The 18,245-nt window shown below is 41.5% G+C and overlaps 1 protein-coding gene across 1 annotated transcript in view; it reads right to left on the bottom strand.

The window, feature by feature from the left end:
- Positions 1-13,652: 13,652 nt before the first annotated feature.
- RNF130 (ring finger protein 130) overlaps positions 13,653-18,245 on the bottom strand; it is an 88,782-nt gene continuing 84,189 nt past the window's right edge. Inside the window, exon 8 of the mRNA XM_054037464.1 lies at positions 13,653-17,053. Within this exon, the coding sequence (XP_053893439.1) occupies positions 16,944-17,053 (110 nt within the window). The 3' untranslated portion in view covers positions 13,653-16,943. The remainder of the gene's footprint in view (positions 17,054-18,245) is intronic.

Raw genomic sequence — 18,245 nt, 5'->3', positions numbered from 1 at the left:
TTCTCGTGTTTTCATAGAGCAGCTTCAGTCCCTAGTAAACAGGAGCATGTTCAATTTCTTCTTGGCTGTGTGGAATGGGCTCAGAGCCACTGCAAAACCTGGACTCTAGGGCAGCCGGCTTTCCCACTGCAATATGTAACCCAGACACTCAGTGTTCCCATGGTGTGGGCCTTTCTTAGAATTTATTATACAGGTCTAGATTATTCCTGTACCAGCCTTTATCTGCCCCGCTGAGCATTTAGGAAGATATTTTATACTTCTATCTGAAAAGTGCACATACCACCTCCACTCTAGTACCGCCCTTCAACTTTGAAACGCCAGCCTTTTTAGAACTGTTACGCACCTGGTCAGGCCTGTGGCGCTTTCATCCTAACTCCAAAAATGTTCATGTGTTAAGGCATTTCTGGCAACAACATTGTGAAGGACAATCTTTGTTTCAAAGCAGGAAAGGTGATTAGTAGGATATACTGATATTTCCCCTCTGTTATCTGCAGAGAACTTTCATGCTCAGTTGAGTTTCCCTTCATATTTTTATAACCGTTACTTGAGAGAATTTTTTCAGATTCCAAAAGTGGCTTGAAGGAAAAACACTGGCAATCACTTTCTCACATTCTCACTAGCAAAACTCACAGGAAGAAGGCAGTGGCATATCTTCTTTAGGCAGTGGCACATCTTCAAGGCAGGGATCATTTATTTTCTGTGTTCATATAGCTACCCATGACAAAAAATATTCATTAATATTAGAAACAAGCTAGCCTAAGCCTAGATCCTAGTATTGCACTGGAACAGAATGAAGAGGATTCTGGATGTTGGCATGTGCATGAGTACATTAAGTAATCTGTTTTGCCTCAATTCCTGTATTTTTGGGTGAAAGGTGCCAAATCGATGGAGCTGGAAACCAAAATCCTCCATTCACAGCACCAGTACTGCATGCACAAGATCAGTGCAGGCTTCTCCCGCCCTGCCCCACCAAACTGCTTCAACCCTGACCTAGAAGGATAAGCTCTTGGGTTAATACCGATGCAGCTCCACCAGCGCAAGCAACGGTGGGATGGGTAGTCTTGCAGCCAGCATTTAACCACCACGTCCTCTAACCCTGCTTACTGATAACACTTCTAACCACCTGCTCTGGCACCTTGTCTACACTAGTGCTCTCACTGCTGCTGTTACTAACAGAGCTGTACCTGTGATAGCAATAGAGGGAAATTTCTGGCCAAAAAAGTAGATAAAGTCTTAGTGTGAATGGAGGGTTCATGCTCTCATTTAGTCCTTAGCCTCTACCAAAAATGTCAGCAATTCGTGACAAATGAAATGGCTTTGTGAAGTGGCTAGGGATTAGCAGCCTGTTTCACAGTCAACCCCATAGAGATTTTTGTACTGGAGCAGGATTTACAGAAGCCATGAAAGGATTAAAATAAAATACAAGCTAACAGGCAGTTCAGGAGAGCCCTTCTAAAGGAAACATTCTGTTGACATTTAAACAAAAACAAGATTTAAGGTCCCAAACACCTAGCAGAACATGTGTGGATTTTGCAAGTTGGGGCCACTCGGTGCTTCATAGGAGAAGTTTAGTGCCTTGCCCCACTGCCCAGAGAGATTGAGATTTCACCGGCCCTTAAAGCAGGTGATTTTGGTTAGGCCATGTTTCACTGCTATTAAACTGTTCTGATACTAAAAGATTATATATTTAGGTACATGATATATTAAATATATTTTAAAAACCCACTTTGCCTGTAAGTCTTAGAAAAATTTGGACTATAAGGTCTTGATCCAAAGCCCATGCAAGTCAGTGGGAGTCTTTCCATTGTCTTGTGTTGGCTTTGGATCAGAACTGCCAAAAATGTGGTCAAACACGAGACTGTAAAGGTTTGATTTACTTTTAAAGTTGCTCGAAGTAACCTGCTCCCCCTTTTCCCCGAAACGAAAAAGGACCTCCATTTATAATGAATGTTTGCTTTTCTTGGAACATTGCATTGTAATCCACTTTTTGTGCTGGATAGCCAGTGGAAATGGTTAATGACAGCTGTATTCACTGGCAGAATATATATAAGCAGGATTTACAGAATCCCTAACTGATCTAGAACCAGTAGTGCCAATTTCATACTCTGCCATTTAGCTACAGAGAACAGTCAGGAAGATGCTTTTTAAAATGACACACTTCAAGCTGCTATGCAGTGGAGACTGCTAGTTTTAGGAGCTCTGGCACCTGAGAGTGCAGGAAGCACCATCAGTAAGAGTTATGTTCCTTTTAAAAATGGGGAAATACACAAATGACTATGCTGATTCAACTGTACTGTTAAACCTCCAACATGCAAATGAGAGGTTTTGAAAGCAAGAAATAATTCCCCTTCCCTCCTTGTTACAGGTACCCCTTGATTCGTATCTCAATCACCGGTAGTGATCCCCACCTCAAACCTCCACCAAGTAAAGAATGGAGAAATAAATGGGGTGTAAACAACAGTAGGATTTATTAGAACGACTCGGTAGTTAACACAAATTCGGCATGAAGCCAGGGCCCCAAACTATAAGTGGATTAAAAAGATGTACACTTTTACCTGTTTATTGCCATGTTCACAAAGACACAAGGGAACAGACACACCAATAGGACTGGGATCATGACTGGACCAGGAGCAGGAGAAGACACTGATCGTGAATGCCACGGACTGGATTACGAGGATCAGGAACAACCAGGAACAGAATCAGGACCACACTCAGGAACAGATAAGTCGATTTTCTTCTTAATGGTATGGCAGGCACTGGGCTTCCACTGGGGCAGATAGCAATCTTCACAGGGCCCGCAGGGATTTTATACTCCCGTTACTAGGCAGACTATTCCTAAGTCACATGACACAATTTTCCCGCTCTAACTGAAAAAGGGAACCAATTGATGAACAAGAATGGGGGGAGGGGGAGAAACAACAACAATGCAGACAAAATGGTGCAAGCCCTACAGTAGCAGATGTGCCAGGGTTTTTAACTTGGTTCACAGGGACCTAGTAAAATTTACTAGAAAAAATGAGAAACCGTCAATCGTTTGACAGTGACATTTTATTACCTTCACAGCACCTATTGCCTTGGCAGCCAAGTGCTGGGATACAGACTATTAAAATCATACAAATAACACAGTGCTGCCCACAACGGGAAGAGAAACTTTCCTTGCACTCTGGATCAGCTAATTCAATCACAGAGCAATTTTGTGCAGGGGTTCTACGTGGTCTGATAATGACTAGACAAGTGGTGAGCTGTGATTACTGGTACTGATTGGCTTAAAATTGCATGCACAGCTAGTCTGTGCTAAAACATCCCATATTTGTTACTTTCAGCTTTCCCCCTCACTGCCTGCGTATTTGTCTCATCAACCTGTAATGTCTAGTCTTTTAGACTGTAAACTCTTTGGGGATAGGGACTACCATTTCTATATATTCATACATCACTTAGACCGGTGGAGGTTGAGACTTATAGCACAATCACAATATAACAAAACAATCATTTCCTATATAGAGGATAAAACCAGTTCTGCCTGTGGATCTTCAACAAAGATGTGCCAGACTGTCCCATAAACTTCTTCTGGGACTCCTGTCCAAGGGTAACGATCTCATCCTCCCAACCTGCATATGTACACACCTTTCTGAAAGACACTAAGCAGACACCATTTGTATTTTAAATAGCTTTTTATTGAAATGTATCACATTAGCAAATCCTAAATTATAGGTATACACTATTAACATATTGGCCTATACCACATAGCTACAATACGGTATTATATTTGCATCAAAATATGTAGACCAAAAGGTTTTGCTGCTGTTGAGGTACAATTTCACAAGGGCTTGAAGGATCTGATTGTCAAGAGGCTAACGTACCACCTCATCATGCCAAGGTTCTAAACAAGGCCATCGTCCATTTCACTTTGCAAAACCTGTGGTAGTTTGCCTGCAGTTTTACAATATATATCCATACAGGTACAGACCACTCTGTGGCAAACAAACTGAAATGCATAGAACCCACCTTTTTATTTTACACATACACAAATCATTAGATTTTTTTTCTTACTACTTTCAGTCCCCAGATCCAAAGAGAGTTTTTCTCTCTGTTATTACAATGAAATTCCCACTCAGCTGGTTCTGTGCATAGTTAGCCATGGCCTATAACAGGTGATCCCGATAGAGATGGGGACACAAAAGTTTTTTTTATTAATTCTTTTTTATTATTTTACTTCTAACTGCTGCAGGTTCGACTAGACAATCAGATTAGAAATCATTTCACTTCACTTGTGTACACGGCTAACATGACGGGTCTCATCACCATCGTGACTTACGTATAAATGCATAAGATAATCACCAGGTGGGATGTTTCTGTTTTGGTTGTGACATTTCTCTTTTGGCATCCAAGCATGGGCTTTCCACATGTTCCTTCCGGTGTGCATATACGCAAGGATCTGGATCATTTGTCGGGAAAGGATGGGGAGAGCACTTCTTCCACTGGCCATTATCATCTAGCCAGCCATCTCTGAGGCAGATGCTATCATAGTACTCCAAGAATCTGCACATATCAAGCCTCTCTTTCCCAGAACTGCAGGGATGCTGTTCCCCATATGTACTGTGCTTTGTGCCTTTACTGGCCTTGGAAGCAAGCGAGCCAAGGTCATTGCCAAGCCTCACTTTCCAGTGCTGGAGTATGAAGCAGTTGCCAAGACCCTCAACTGGCTAAGCGGAGGCTAAATTCCCTAACACAGTGCAACCTCATTAATTCACATGCTGGTCATTTGTAAACTTGATAGTCTGCAATGACTCTGGATCAATGCACCATTTACTTTCGGACACATCCTCGCATTGTCCCTGGTTCATCCTCAGGATACAGAAGAGGATTTTTTTTTTTTTAGCAATCAATTAATTAATTACATTCAGCATCATTCAACTGTTGACAAAGTTCAGTAATTAACAAATAGACTTCCGGTCTTTAGTGAGGTTCTACTGCGTCCAGTGTTCTGAATATTCCAAAAGAGTTAGTCTAGAACAACCAGAACCAAGCAACAAAAGTGACAGAACACTCAGAAAGCAAAGAAAGGCAAACTTTACATCAGAGTAAACAGATCAAACAGATCACAAGTCATAGCTAAAATTGATCACAGCTCCTGAGTGGCCAAAGTGTAAAGTAGGCTGAGGACAGATGGAAAAAGATAAGCAAATAGGTTGTGACCTGCTCCACCAAGCACAAATGGAAAATAAATGTATGCACTTATACAGCACCTTCCATGCAAGGAGTTCAATGCACTTTACAGATATTACTGAAATAAGCCTCACACCGTCCCGTGAGGTAGCTATCACCCCCATTTTACAGATAGGGAAACAGAGACAGAATCTGATTTGTCCCCAAAGTCTGAGAGAGAGTCAGGAATCTCTGCTTACACAACTCTTGGCTTCTAGGCTGATGCTCTAATCATAGGACTATCTACTTGTGTCTCATTGATAAAAAGAATCTAGGCCCTTGCCATACCTCACACCTTACAACTGGACTGGTATACTGCAGGGCAATGTGCCAATACAAATCGTGCCAACATTAGCAGTCTCAGTACACAGGGAGTTCTATTCCAGGTGGATTATTATTAAACTTCGGTTTGAGGAGGCTTTTTTTTTTAGTTGCAAGGTTCCAGATGCTATCTGAGGTTTCACTACAGAGCCCTCAACTGTGCTTGCCGCTAGGGAAAGTTTCTGCACAAGAGCCATGCCTACTCGATGTAGATTGTAATCGTCTGGGAGCAGGGACTCTCTTGTACTACATGTGTGTCTAGTGCCTAGCACAATAGAGCCCCAGTCACAGCTGGGCACTATTCTGGATACAACAATTCTACAAATAATAAAATATTAACTCAGCTATGCAACAAAACCCCTCTGCAGTCTCTAAACAGTCACAATTGAATACATCAAAATGAACAGTTCATTATTACTTTGTAAGCTCCTTGGGGCAGAGACTATCTTTCTGCTCTGTGTTTGTACAGTGGCTAGCAAAATAGAGTGCTGCTCCAGGAGTAGGGCTGGCAGGTACTACCACAATACAAACAATAAAGATTGAAAAATGTTTTCATCTTAAACTTCAAATCCCATTCCATTGTGGGATTAGTTTTGGGTTCCTCTAAGATCAGAAGGAAAAGTGAAAGGGTGACAAAGTAATAATTTGCATAAATGAGTGTCTTGCAAAACTGGGTCACATTATCCATTTAATAATGTAACTGAGAATGACAAGGGATCACTCTACCTTCCACTGGCACCAGGATTGCTGTTTCCACTTGGAGGGTTAATTTTCTTTAGAGAGAGCAGGCAGTGTGGGGAAGGGAGTCAGCAGGGGATAAGCCAGGCTGAGAGAGATCTGACAAAGCTTGTTAGATAAAATAGCTGATTCGGAGGAATGCATATGGATTGTTTCACTAAATACCCAATGTCAGACATAGCTAAATCTGTCTGTCAGATCTGAACAGTCCTGGCATCAGACTGACAGAGAACTGAGTGAATGGTGCCTCTATTGTCCTAACAAGCAGGGGGAAATATAAATAAATAAAAAGACAATAGAGACGCTTCTTATCTGACCTTGGGAGCTGACCCACTCTCTCCTCCCCACTAGATGTCACTGCATGCAACTGAAAATTCAGCGCAGCTTCATTTGGTGAGCCAGACCCCACAGGTCAGGGAGAGGCTGCAATTGTCTTCTCTCTCCTTTGGAATCATCCTGCAGGCTGCTCACCGTTTCCCTCAGATGGCAGTAAAAGAAAGCAGGCTTGCTGACAGTAAAGGGTTTCTCAGAATGACGATGGGAAGCTCAGCTATCCAGACCTAGTAGCCTTTGTTACTGCAGCCATGGCAGAAGTAACATGCTTGTCCAGTCACTGACAATGAAATGCTCCAGGAGCAGCAAGCACAGGCTCCAGGAGGCAGATCCAGACCCACTTTCAGCTGCCAAATAGGCAGTACATGTTCTGAGCACAAGAAGTGGCTCGGTCATCAGAAAGTCATTGAGCATCAGAGACTGTAGTAGCTGACAGATGTCCAAAAGGAGGCAGAATGATCCTCTCATCTGTCAGAGAGGTCAGGTTTCCTCTCCAGACCTCCATCTTGGATGTCACTATTTCCCCACTCTATTAATTGTCTCTTTAGTTTGGGGTTATTTTTAGTTGGTATTAGGTTTTATTTCCTTCTGACAAAACACAATGAAACAGCAGCCACTGGAATCAGTTGATATTGACCACTGCCATGTGATGGGGTATTCATCTTTTGTAACCTTAACCCATGACAGATGACGGGGGCCAGGAAGTGAAGTCCAGTCCCTTACTAGTTCTTCTACGTGTCACAGCTTCATTACAGACTTCTCCATTTTGCAGGAGAAAAGAGACTATGGGTAACATTTTCAAAAGTGCATAAGGAGGCTTAAGCCCCATTGAAAGTCTAGTCTCTTTGGCACTTTTTAAAAACTTTACCAATTTCTCTGAAGAGCCGGAGGAGGAAGCAAGTGGCAACTGACAGAGGTTATGCATTCTTGATTCTTCCCATGGACACACAGCGGCAGAGCTAAGGACAAATCCAGTCCCTGGCCCCTCATCTAGCCACTAGTAAACATGAGAGGAGTTGGATACTTTGTTTTCTCTTGATTTTACAAGACATATTGACTCTGCATCACACTCACTCCCCACCCTAAAAACTTTTTCCTTTATAATCTGACATTTTCTGCATTTATTCAATAGGAGCATTATACATATGCACAAAGCTTAATCTTTTATATTCCTCTTTAAAAGACTTGCAATGAAAAAATAACACACCTGTTGTATGGCGATCAAAGCCAATGGGGCCAAGGTTTTACCCTGAATGTATTTAAACGCTGTACTTCCTCAATCCCCTCTCATACAATAGTAGTCCCCGCTTTACTAAACCCAGCACTGAAGAAAAAAGGCAAGGTTATTTTAAAAAATACATGTGTGTGTAAATTCTCTTTTCAGATAACACTGATTCTTCTGTACTAATAGGTTGGAAATTAAGATACACAACGGAGTTATAACAGAGAGGGTAAAAACCTACAGTTAAAGCTTCACCTGCGATGTTTAATTTCCATTTTACCAGGACGTGTAGTTCAGAGGAACACATTGTTTATTTACTCAAGTTCTAAGGCTACACACTGCCCCGCAATCTGATAGACTATATGAATAAGTAACATCTAAGGCAAGTTTTGACAGAACACATTCCCACTCCACTTTTCTGCGGGAAAGTAGTTTTCTTGCCTCCCTAGTTCTAAATGCTTTCCTCTCTTTCTGTAAACACATCAGCAGGGGCAGAGAACCCCACCCACAGTGGATTAGAGCAGTGAGCACCTGCTGCCTAGCATATACATTCATTATTTGGCACCGAATGACTTGGTTTCTGAGATGCCACATGACTTCTTTGGTTTTAAAAGCACACAAAGTACTCTCTAAGCAAAAAATTCACAATTCCCACTCACCAGCAAGCAGATTGCACAGAGCTGCCTTAGAGAAACTCCAGCTAGATTTCTCTGCCCTTGCACCCCAACTCCATCCTCAGGCACAGAGTGGTGATATAGCCTCAAACACAGATTGTGGCTAAGGGCATACCAGAGCATTAACTTTGCCCCTGGAGCACTCTTGCTGCAGCATATTAGAATAGCTGTCCCTGTGTCTAACTTTGTGGTTAAAGACATTTGTTCTCCCACGCTTTTGAAATGGTTTAAATGAGCACTGCTGTTTTGATCAACTCATTTTATCAGATGCTTCTTGCAGAAGTGTAGGTTACATCCATTTTTTATAAAGCACATGGGGATGCTCAGACAGCCAGTCAGATCACTTAGCTAAGTCTTCGGTATTGAAGAGAGATGTTGACTTGTCCAATGGAATGGGTCAGACTACTCCAGTGTTGTTTAAACAAGGAAGAAAACACAAGTGTTTCATAATATATTCATAAGCACAGCGGGCATTTCTTTCACTATTACACAATTGTTTCAGTTTCCATTTAGCCAAGGCAGTGCAGTCTTCTGACATTACAGAATCATAGAAATCTAGGTCTGGAAGGGACTTTGAAAGGTCATCTAGTCCAGCCTCATGCCCTGAGGAAGGACCAAGTAAACCTAGACCATCCTTGACAGGTGTTTGTTCAACCTGTTCTTAGAAACCTCCGGTGGGGGGGATTCCACAACCTCCCTTGGAAGCCTGTTCCAGAGCTGAACTCCCCTTATAGTTCTGAAGTTTTTCCTAATATCTCACCTAAATCTCCCTTGCTGCAGATTAAGACCATTACTTCTTGTCCTACCCTTTGGTGGATGTGCAGAACAATCACTCACCATTCTCTTTGTAACAGCCCTTAACATATCTGAAGACTGTTGTCAGTCGTCTTCTCTCAAGACTAAATCTGCCCAGTTTTTAATTTTTCCTCATAGTACATGTTTTCTAAACCTTTTATAATTTTTGTTGCTGTCCTCTGGAGACTCCTAAATTTATCTACAGTTTTTTAAAAGTATGGTGCCCAAACTGGACACAATACTGGCCTCACACCAGTGCCAAGTAGAGCAGGACAATTAGCTCCCTGGTCTTATATATAACACTCCTGTTAATGCATCCCATGGTATTAGCCTTTTTTGTAAATGCAGCACCCAGGTGACTCATGCTCAATTTGTGATCCACTATAACCCTCAGATCCTTTTCAGCAGTACGGCCATATAGCCAGTTATTCCCCATTTTGTAACTGTGCATTTGATTTTTCCTTCCTAAATGTAGTACTTTGCACTTGGCTTTAGTGAATTTCATCTTGTTGATTTCAAACCAATTCTCCAATGTGTCAAGATCGTTTTAAATTCTAATCCTGTTCTCCACAGTGCTTGCAACCCCTCCCAACTTGGTGTCATCTGCAAATTTTATAAGCATACTCTCCACTGCACTATCCAAGTCGTTAACGGAAATATTGAGTACTACCAAACCCAGGATAGACCCCTGCAGGATCCCAGATAAATTCCCCCCCGATGGACAGAGATCCATTGATAACTACAGTAACTCCTCACTTAACGTTGTAGTTATGTTCCTGAAAAATGAAACTAAGTGAAATGATGTTAAATTAATCCAATTTTCCCATAAGATTTAATGTAAATGTGGGGGGTTAGGTTCCAAGGAAATTTTTGGGGGGCAGACAAAAGGTATTGTGTACTGTACAGTGGTCGGGAGGTGCCCCTGGCTTACCCCACACAGTCACAGCCCACTGCAGGTAAGGATGCTAGGAAGCAACTTGCACAGCAGCAGCGGCAGCCTCCCCCCAGAAGAACAGGTGCCGACTTTGCCGGGGGATGCTCCAGGCCTGCCTCTTCCTGTTCCCTGCTCCACTCCAGGCCCACCTCTTCCCCCCCCCGCCACTCCACCTTCTCTCTGGAGCATGCTGCATCCCTGCTCCTCCCCCTCCTTCCCAGCGCTTCCCTGCTGCCAAACAGCTGTTTGGCGGCGCTTAGGACTTTCTGGGAGGGAGGGGGAGGAGTGGAGACATGGTGCTTCCCCGTTCCTCCCCCTCCCTCCCAGAAAGTCCTAAGCACCGCCAAACAGCTGTTTGGCGTCAGGAAAGCACTATGAGGGAGGGGGAGGAGGCGGAGAAGAGGAACTTGTGCAATGCTCCCTTGTAAAGTTGCTGCTCTTCCACAGAATCCTACAAGCAGTGGACAGAGCAGGCAGCCAAACGACGTTATAAGGGAGCATTGCACAACTTTAAACGAGCATGTTCCCTAATGGAGCAGCGACGTAACTTTGAAACAACCTCAAGCAGGACGACGTTAAGTGAGGAGCTACTGTAATCCCTGAGTATAGTCTTTCAACCAATTTTGCACCCACCTTACAGTAATTTAATTTAGCCCAATTTCCCTAATTTGCTTATGAGAAAGTAATGTGGTACTCTGCCAAAAGCCTTATTAAAAATCAAGATATATCACATCTACAGCCTCCCCTATCCACTAGGCTAGTAAAAAAAAAGACGGCAATTAAGTTGGTTTGGCATTATTTTCTCTTGACAAACCATGCTGGATATTCCTTAATAACGCAATTATCTTATAGTTGCTTACTAACTGATTATCTGATAATTGGTTCCAGTATCTTTCCAGCTATCGAAATTAGGCTGACCCATCTCTAATTCCTCAGTTCCTCCCTCCTCCTCTTTTTAAAGATAGGTACTATGTTTGCCCTTCTCCAGTCCCCTGGGACCTCACCTGTTCTCCATGAGTAATCAAAGGTAATTGCTAATGGTTGCGAGATTGCTTCAGCTAGTTTCTTAAGTACCCTAGGGTGAATTTCATCAGGCCCCACTGCCTTGAATACATCTAACTTATCTAAATATTAAGGCTGTCGATTAATTGCAGTTAACTCATGTGATTAAAAAAATTGCACTCCAGTACTAGTATGAGGTGAATTGAAAAATACTGTTTGTTTTGTTTTTTTACCGTGCAAATACTTGTAATAAAAAATAAATATAAAGTGAGCACTGTACACTTTTTATTCTGTTGTAATTGAAATCAGTATATTTGAAAATGTAGAAAACATTCAAAAATATTTAAATAAATGGTATTCTATTAACAGTGCAATTAATCATGCGATTCATCGCGATTAGCTTTTTAATCGCTTGACAGCCTTACTAAATATTTTTAACCTTTTCTTTCCCTATTTTGACTTGTGATTCTTTTACTTGGTTTTTAATATTAATTGTGTTAAGTAGCTGGTCACAATTAACCCAGAGATATTATACTAACACCATGACACTCCTCTTTAAAAGCAAGAAACATTGTGAGGGCAGATATTGAAAGGCCCTTTTTTTCCCCTCACGACAGGTTTTATGCATACAAATCCTAGTCTGGTAACCTCATATTCCCTTATCACTGAGACTCTAAAAGTCTTGGTGGGGAAGGGCCACAACCATGGAGTGTATTTACTGATGATCAGTAATGCATTAGCTTGCTTCATCTGGAATATTCACTTCTTGGCACTTGTGCAGCTTTGCACTGAAAGTCTGCAAAAGTGTTGTTGAAAAGGCTTCTGATCATTGCATTTCTCTTACAATGATAATAAAACTATGAAATATTTTACCTACTATAATTCTACCCTGAAGTGGTAAAATGTACCCTCTCCTAGGGTCTGATCCTATGAGGTGCTTAGCACCCTTTTATTACCACTCACTCAGTGTATTCAATCAATTTTAGGCTCCAGTCAGAACGCGCTGCATAAGCATTTCCTACTTGTCTTTTCTACCCCAGCCCTGCTGCTGCATTAAAGTGATTGAATACTCTACGGGGGAGAATTTGAGGGGCATATTCTCAATTGTATAGACCACGACACAGCCACAAAGCTCTCCTTAGCAAGAGTAACAAATGGTTGCCTGAAGGGAAAGAACACACCATCAAGTTGTTCTGTTTACCTGGTGTCTTATTTTATAGTCTCTCTTTAGCAAGGGTTGATATTTTCCATATACAGAATCTTGTACATGAAGAATTTGATTCCTGCCACTTATCCTTTGAAAGAATGTTTGTACTTATTTCATAGGCTTACTGATTATATTTTTATAAGAGTGACATTGTCCAGTAATTTGGGCCTAAAATTCAGGATTTGTTTTTTAATACACATTTATAAAACCCATTATTTTAATGATTTCTTTTCAGTTTTCTATTTGAATGTAAACATTGTAACACTATGCCAGAAGGGGAGGTAAAAGTGAAACTGACAAATCAGCTCTTTAGGGCAGGAACGGTCATATATTGTGTTCATAAAGTGCCTAACATAGTATGACCCAACCTGATTGTGGCTTTTAGGTGCTACCACAATATAAATGTTAAAGTTTTCATTGTCCAAGCTTAATGAAGCAAATAAACATGGATATTGCAAAGTACATTAGATTGTAAGATGTTTTCAGTTGTAATAATCTATTTTATTGTTGGTAACATAGGTAAGAAACATGCTGAGAGGTTGTTTTTAACTTGAGAATATCCCTTGGAGAACACAAGTAAATCCTAATTTTACAAACATCTTGGGGGATGCAAAACTTCCATATAATTGGAAGTTGGGTAAAAATTGAGGGGAATACTATAGCCTAACTGGGGAGATGTAGGATTTGGGATAAAAAGGATTTTAATAAACTTCATAAAATTGGTGGAGTAGCTATCAAGCCTTTATTTGCTTTAAAAATATTACTTCAAGTAACTGGCACTCACAGTGCATACATTTTACTTCTGCAAAGTGACAACCACCTGCAGTGTCACTACAGTAGAAAAAGGACAATGATGCTAGCATCTAGTTCCTTTTAATATTAAAAAGGAAACCCTAAAACTAAGAATGCTTGTCTGAAAAAATCAGCCATGTTCCCTACACTGTCTCTTTCACATCCTTAATATGACCAAGCACAAGGACTGCCAATACCACATGTCAGAGCATGCATTCATGGATCAGTTTGAACTGACATGTAGCTTTCCTCACAGCACTGAGTTTCCAAATGAGGGAGTGTCATTTACAAGTGTTAAACTCCAACACATCCCTCGACTCACTTATTTAAGAATCTACTGGTGCTGTAGCTAGTAATAGTAGTATTGCCATCCCCAAGTTTTCAAAAATCATGAACCAGGCCCCCCAAAAATCAAGAGATTTAGTAATATAATTTTTAAAATTGTACTGAAGTTTTTATTTGCCCCCTGAGCCTTTAGGATTTATTTTTGCCAGATTTTCTCCACAACCATGAGGCTTAGAAACATTAGAAGCAGATCCTTGGCTGGTGTAAACAGTCATAGCTGGAGCAAAGGATCTACTTCCTTCATTTAAAAAAGAGTAAGCTGAGATTTTTTCCCACATACTCACATGACTCCAGCAGCTGGAGCTTTAAGAAAAAGCAGCAAATATCCCAAGAGTTGGCGACATTGTCAAATTTATCCAAAACATAAAAGTTAGTGCAAGTTTTAATTAATCTATGGAATCGGAGCAAAGAAACTGACTTAGCAGAAGGAAAGATAGCACTGATTGGAATTCAGAATTCGTGACTGGGCTCAGAGGATCAATATTACTTTGAAAAAGTCTGTTCCTGTGAGTGCTGATGTATTTGCCTCTTCCTTTATAGTTCACTGGGGCACTGGGTTTTAAAAGCTAGAATTGGAAATAGAATTGTTTTCAAACCTAAGGACTTGTTACCTCTCTCGAGTGCTGCTCAGGCTGCCTTGTCTACACAGGAAATTTGCCCCCGTTACAGCTGTCAGTGACCAGCTCTGATACAGCTGCACTGAGGCAACCCCTAGAGCAAGACAGGCAAAGATGCTATATAAACTAGGATGTGCACAGTGGATTTTAATCCTGCTTAAAATCAGAGTAAATTGCACCAGTGCAAATAATAGTTCATAGCAGCTTTGCCTGCCTACGTTTTGTACTGCTGCAGCTACACTGGTGGCTGGACTCTCCTGCATAGTAAAGACCTTAGATGCAGATAAAGAATATTACAGCTTGGGAGAGTGCCTAGTTAGAGCCAATTGTAACCTGCCTGCCCTGCCTTGCTATTACAAGCCCTGCTAAAAGCCACTCTGCCCGTGAAAGATAGGAATTTTATTTCTTTGTCTGGTTTGGGAAGGTCGCCGTTTTTACAGATCTGCATGTAATGATCACTCAGCTACAATGATGAAAACTGGGATTACCCCATCAGCCCTTCTCGCTCCACTGTGCCTGAACTCAGTCAGACTTGAAAGAGTCTTGGGGCTGGACTACACTGGGGGGGTGGGGGGAAGGAGAAGAAATCGATCTAACTTATGCAACTTCAGCTACATGAATAACGAAGCAGAAGTCGACATACTTAGACCTACTCACCGCGGTGAGTCAACTGCTGCCGCTCCCCCGTGGACTCTGCCTGCGCCTCTCATGGCACTGGAGTATAGGAGTCAATGGGAGAGCGTTCGGGGGTCGATTTATCGTGACAGAACTAGACGCGATAAATTGACCCCTGCTGGATCGATCGCTACCCACCGATCTGGGGGGCAGTGTAGACATACCCTTAGTTCAGGGAGTTTGGGGCTTGGGTGATCAGCTTCAGGACTGTTCACACACTAAATATCTGCTCTACTTCTCAGATTGAAAAGAGGAACAAATGCTGATTTGGGGCCTCTTTTACTTGAGTAACAGTGCTGACATTGTCCACCAACCTTCAGTTTCATATCCTCAATGCTGTGTGTGTGTTAAAACTGTGCTTCTTAAAAAGTTTTTTAAAAATGTTTCTAAAGTTAGCTGACTACAGTAAAATTTGTCAAATATAAACAAAGTGCTGTAAAAGGTAAAACACTTTAAACTCTGCACCACCCAGTCTAGAATTATCAGATTAAATACGATTCAGCAACAGCCAAAGTTTGCTCTGCTAGAAGCTCACTTCCTCACTTTAGAGTTCTTTTTTGTTTTAACATCTGCGTTAATGTCGCGGCTGCACACACTTCAAGTCAGAGTACATGCCAAGACGACGGATTGCTTTATAAAAAGAAGGCAAGTTTCCCCATCTACAGCAGACGCTGTTTAGATTCAAAGTTAGCAGGACATTTCTTATGTTTCTTTTCAGTTTGCCATTTGTTCTAAATCACGATTTCTATATAGAGTGAAGATTTTGTTCACATTACAAAAGGACACAAATGCATTTCTACATCTACAGTTACTCAGACTGCAATGGAGAAAATATTGACATTTGTTAAACTTAAACAATTACACAGCATTCAGTAGGAAAAGGTGCATTAGACACACTGACTTACTCTCCAGAGCTGCTTTTTAAAGAAACACCATTGAGTCCTAAAAAAAAAAAAAAAATCTTGTTTTCTATTTCGGCATTACCCTTTTAGAAGCTTTAGGACAATATTCATTTTGTGGCCACTTTTTGTCACAAAAACCTGATTTTCCTCCAAGTGTCAAAGCGTGGGTGCTTTCCTTAATTCTTCTGCTTTCTGCATTCACATTACTGATGGCAGCAGGAAAGGGCACAGCACTGAGAAAGTATTTGTTACTTAACTGTTGCAGGTCTCATTGGGAGAACAGGGTAGGAAATTTACATTTTGTTCTGTGTACAATACCAACATGTTGGCTTCTCAAAAATCTCGGTGAAAAAAAACTGGTGGATTTTTTTAAAAATCAAAAGAAGATAGCTATCTAGATACCTGCACATTTCTCAAGAAGATCAAATGGTGGGCCCATGAACATCAGCAGCATCCCTGTTGTCAAGAGATTCACTTGGCAGGAGGGCTAGGAATGGCTGAAGTTGCATTCTGTACAGGAAACCTTTGTCCAACTTCAGTGGAAACTGAAAAATTGAAGTATTGGGTTACTTGAAACCTTTCATGGATACTCCAGACACAGCTCCTGTCTGTAGCTCTAATGCCAACCTGTTTTGCCATTACCCAGAGTTAAATGGGCAATAGGAAAGTCAATGCATTTCTACAGGTTCCCCTCAGAAAGGGAACATATCACAAACTCATGGGGAGACAGAAAAAAAATGGTGTTCCTTTACACCATTGGAACTTAGAATCGCCTCTACCACCAGGTATCTGGTCTGATAGTCCAGCAAACATGTGCATGATTAAACAATGGAAAGATCATGTGCTTATTTAAGACACACCTTTTCAATACAAAAGTACTCTGGATCAGGGCAAGCCCTTTTTTTTGTACAGACTTGGCTGGATTGACAAACCTAACTTGCACTCCAATTCTGCAATTAACAGCAGCCCATTTTGTGTATGCACATTGTTGTCCCAGAGATGATGGCCTTGGAGACAACCATAGTTGAGCTTCATCTTCGTCACTTGGAAGCCAGGTTTGTATTCTGGGAAAAGCAGTTCTTCTTTAGACAAAAGGACACCCATGGAAGGAGTACACAACAACAGGAATGAGAAACAAAAAAAAAAAAAGGAAGAAACCAACACCACAACACACATTCCTTTCAGGTTTTGTTCTCATCGTACATGTCCAAGGCAGGTTGGATTGTTGAGAATTCACTTTCATAGACCAGGCTCCGAGGAGACAAAGAATTGCGATGAAAGAAGTGACCACCTAAAAGAGGCAGAAGAAACAACCCTGTTAGTAATTTGTACATATGACTATAAAATACCACAGGGATTGAGCATGCAAGATCTTGTTTGTGGTTACCTATTCTCTTGCACCTGCCCCAATTCTAAATCAAGAACATATATACTCCTAAAGAATAACTTCCTTTTAAAGTAAATCTGTAACAGTTTGTAGTATGAAGTGGCAGAGGAGACAAGTGTGAGGAAACCTAACCTTTGCTGCATCATCATTATTTTAGGGATGCATGTGGACAGGGAGGGAAATATTTATACCTCAGGTGTCAGAGCTGCAGGTGTGGTCCTCTTGTAATTCAAGTGTTCTCATGCTACTTTCCTTCTGCTCAGGACCATGGTCTATGCTGTGTGTAAGAAGGTAAACAGCTGTCCATTGAGGATTGGCCTATGGCCAAACTAATTTTCTCCTTTAGGAGATAACAGACCAAACAGGCTTCTTAAAAGTCCCCCCCCCCCTCCTTTTGGTATTAAAAAGAAAAAGCTAGTTTTGCAAACTCATCTGGGAAGACATTTTCTGTAAGAGCTGAAATGAGGAAGGATTGTGTGCTTATCAAAATGAAGGCCTAATAACAGTATTGGCTGGAGCCAGAAATAACGTGGACCGGCGCCATGTGAGCTTCCTCTTGCATAGCTCTGACAATACACCACAATCCTGATCTGCAGCAGCCTTGCTAGTTCTAGTCCTGAGCCGAGTGTGCGAATGGTGCTGAACTGCTCTGTGGTTTTGTGACAAAGAAACATCTACTAAGGAATACAGCAGATGGAGACTGCCAAACATTCCCCTCCACTTCTGACTTAAATCACAGTCAATCCCAGGTCTTCACTTGCTAGTATACTAACCCATTCAATTCTCATTTGAAGGTGAATGCTCCTGATAAAGGGGGGGAAAGTGTTTGTGAATAATCTAATAACTCAATCTGCTGCAGTGTGGAAAACTGTTAAATTCCACAGGGTCAAGTTGCTGACTCTGCCAATAAAGCTTATATCTACACACACACAACGCCCCCCCCCCCCCCCCCCCCAGTGCTGGAATAGGGACAGACCAGTCAATATGATTATTGAATTATTAGTGCTCAGTTTGTGGATTTGAATCCTATCCCAGACTTAAGCTTTCTGGAACTGTGCAATGCTGTAGTAAAAAGACAGATGTATTTATCTACATG

This window comes from Malaclemys terrapin, chromosome 8 (assembly GCF_027887155.1).
Source record: "Malaclemys terrapin pileata isolate rMalTer1 chromosome 8, rMalTer1.hap1, whole genome shotgun sequence".
Taxonomy (NCBI): domain Eukaryota; kingdom Metazoa; phylum Chordata; order Testudines; family Emydidae; genus Malaclemys; species Malaclemys terrapin.
The sequence above is the reverse complement of the archived record's forward strand: the minus strand, read 5'-3'. Positions and strand labels throughout refer to the sequence as shown.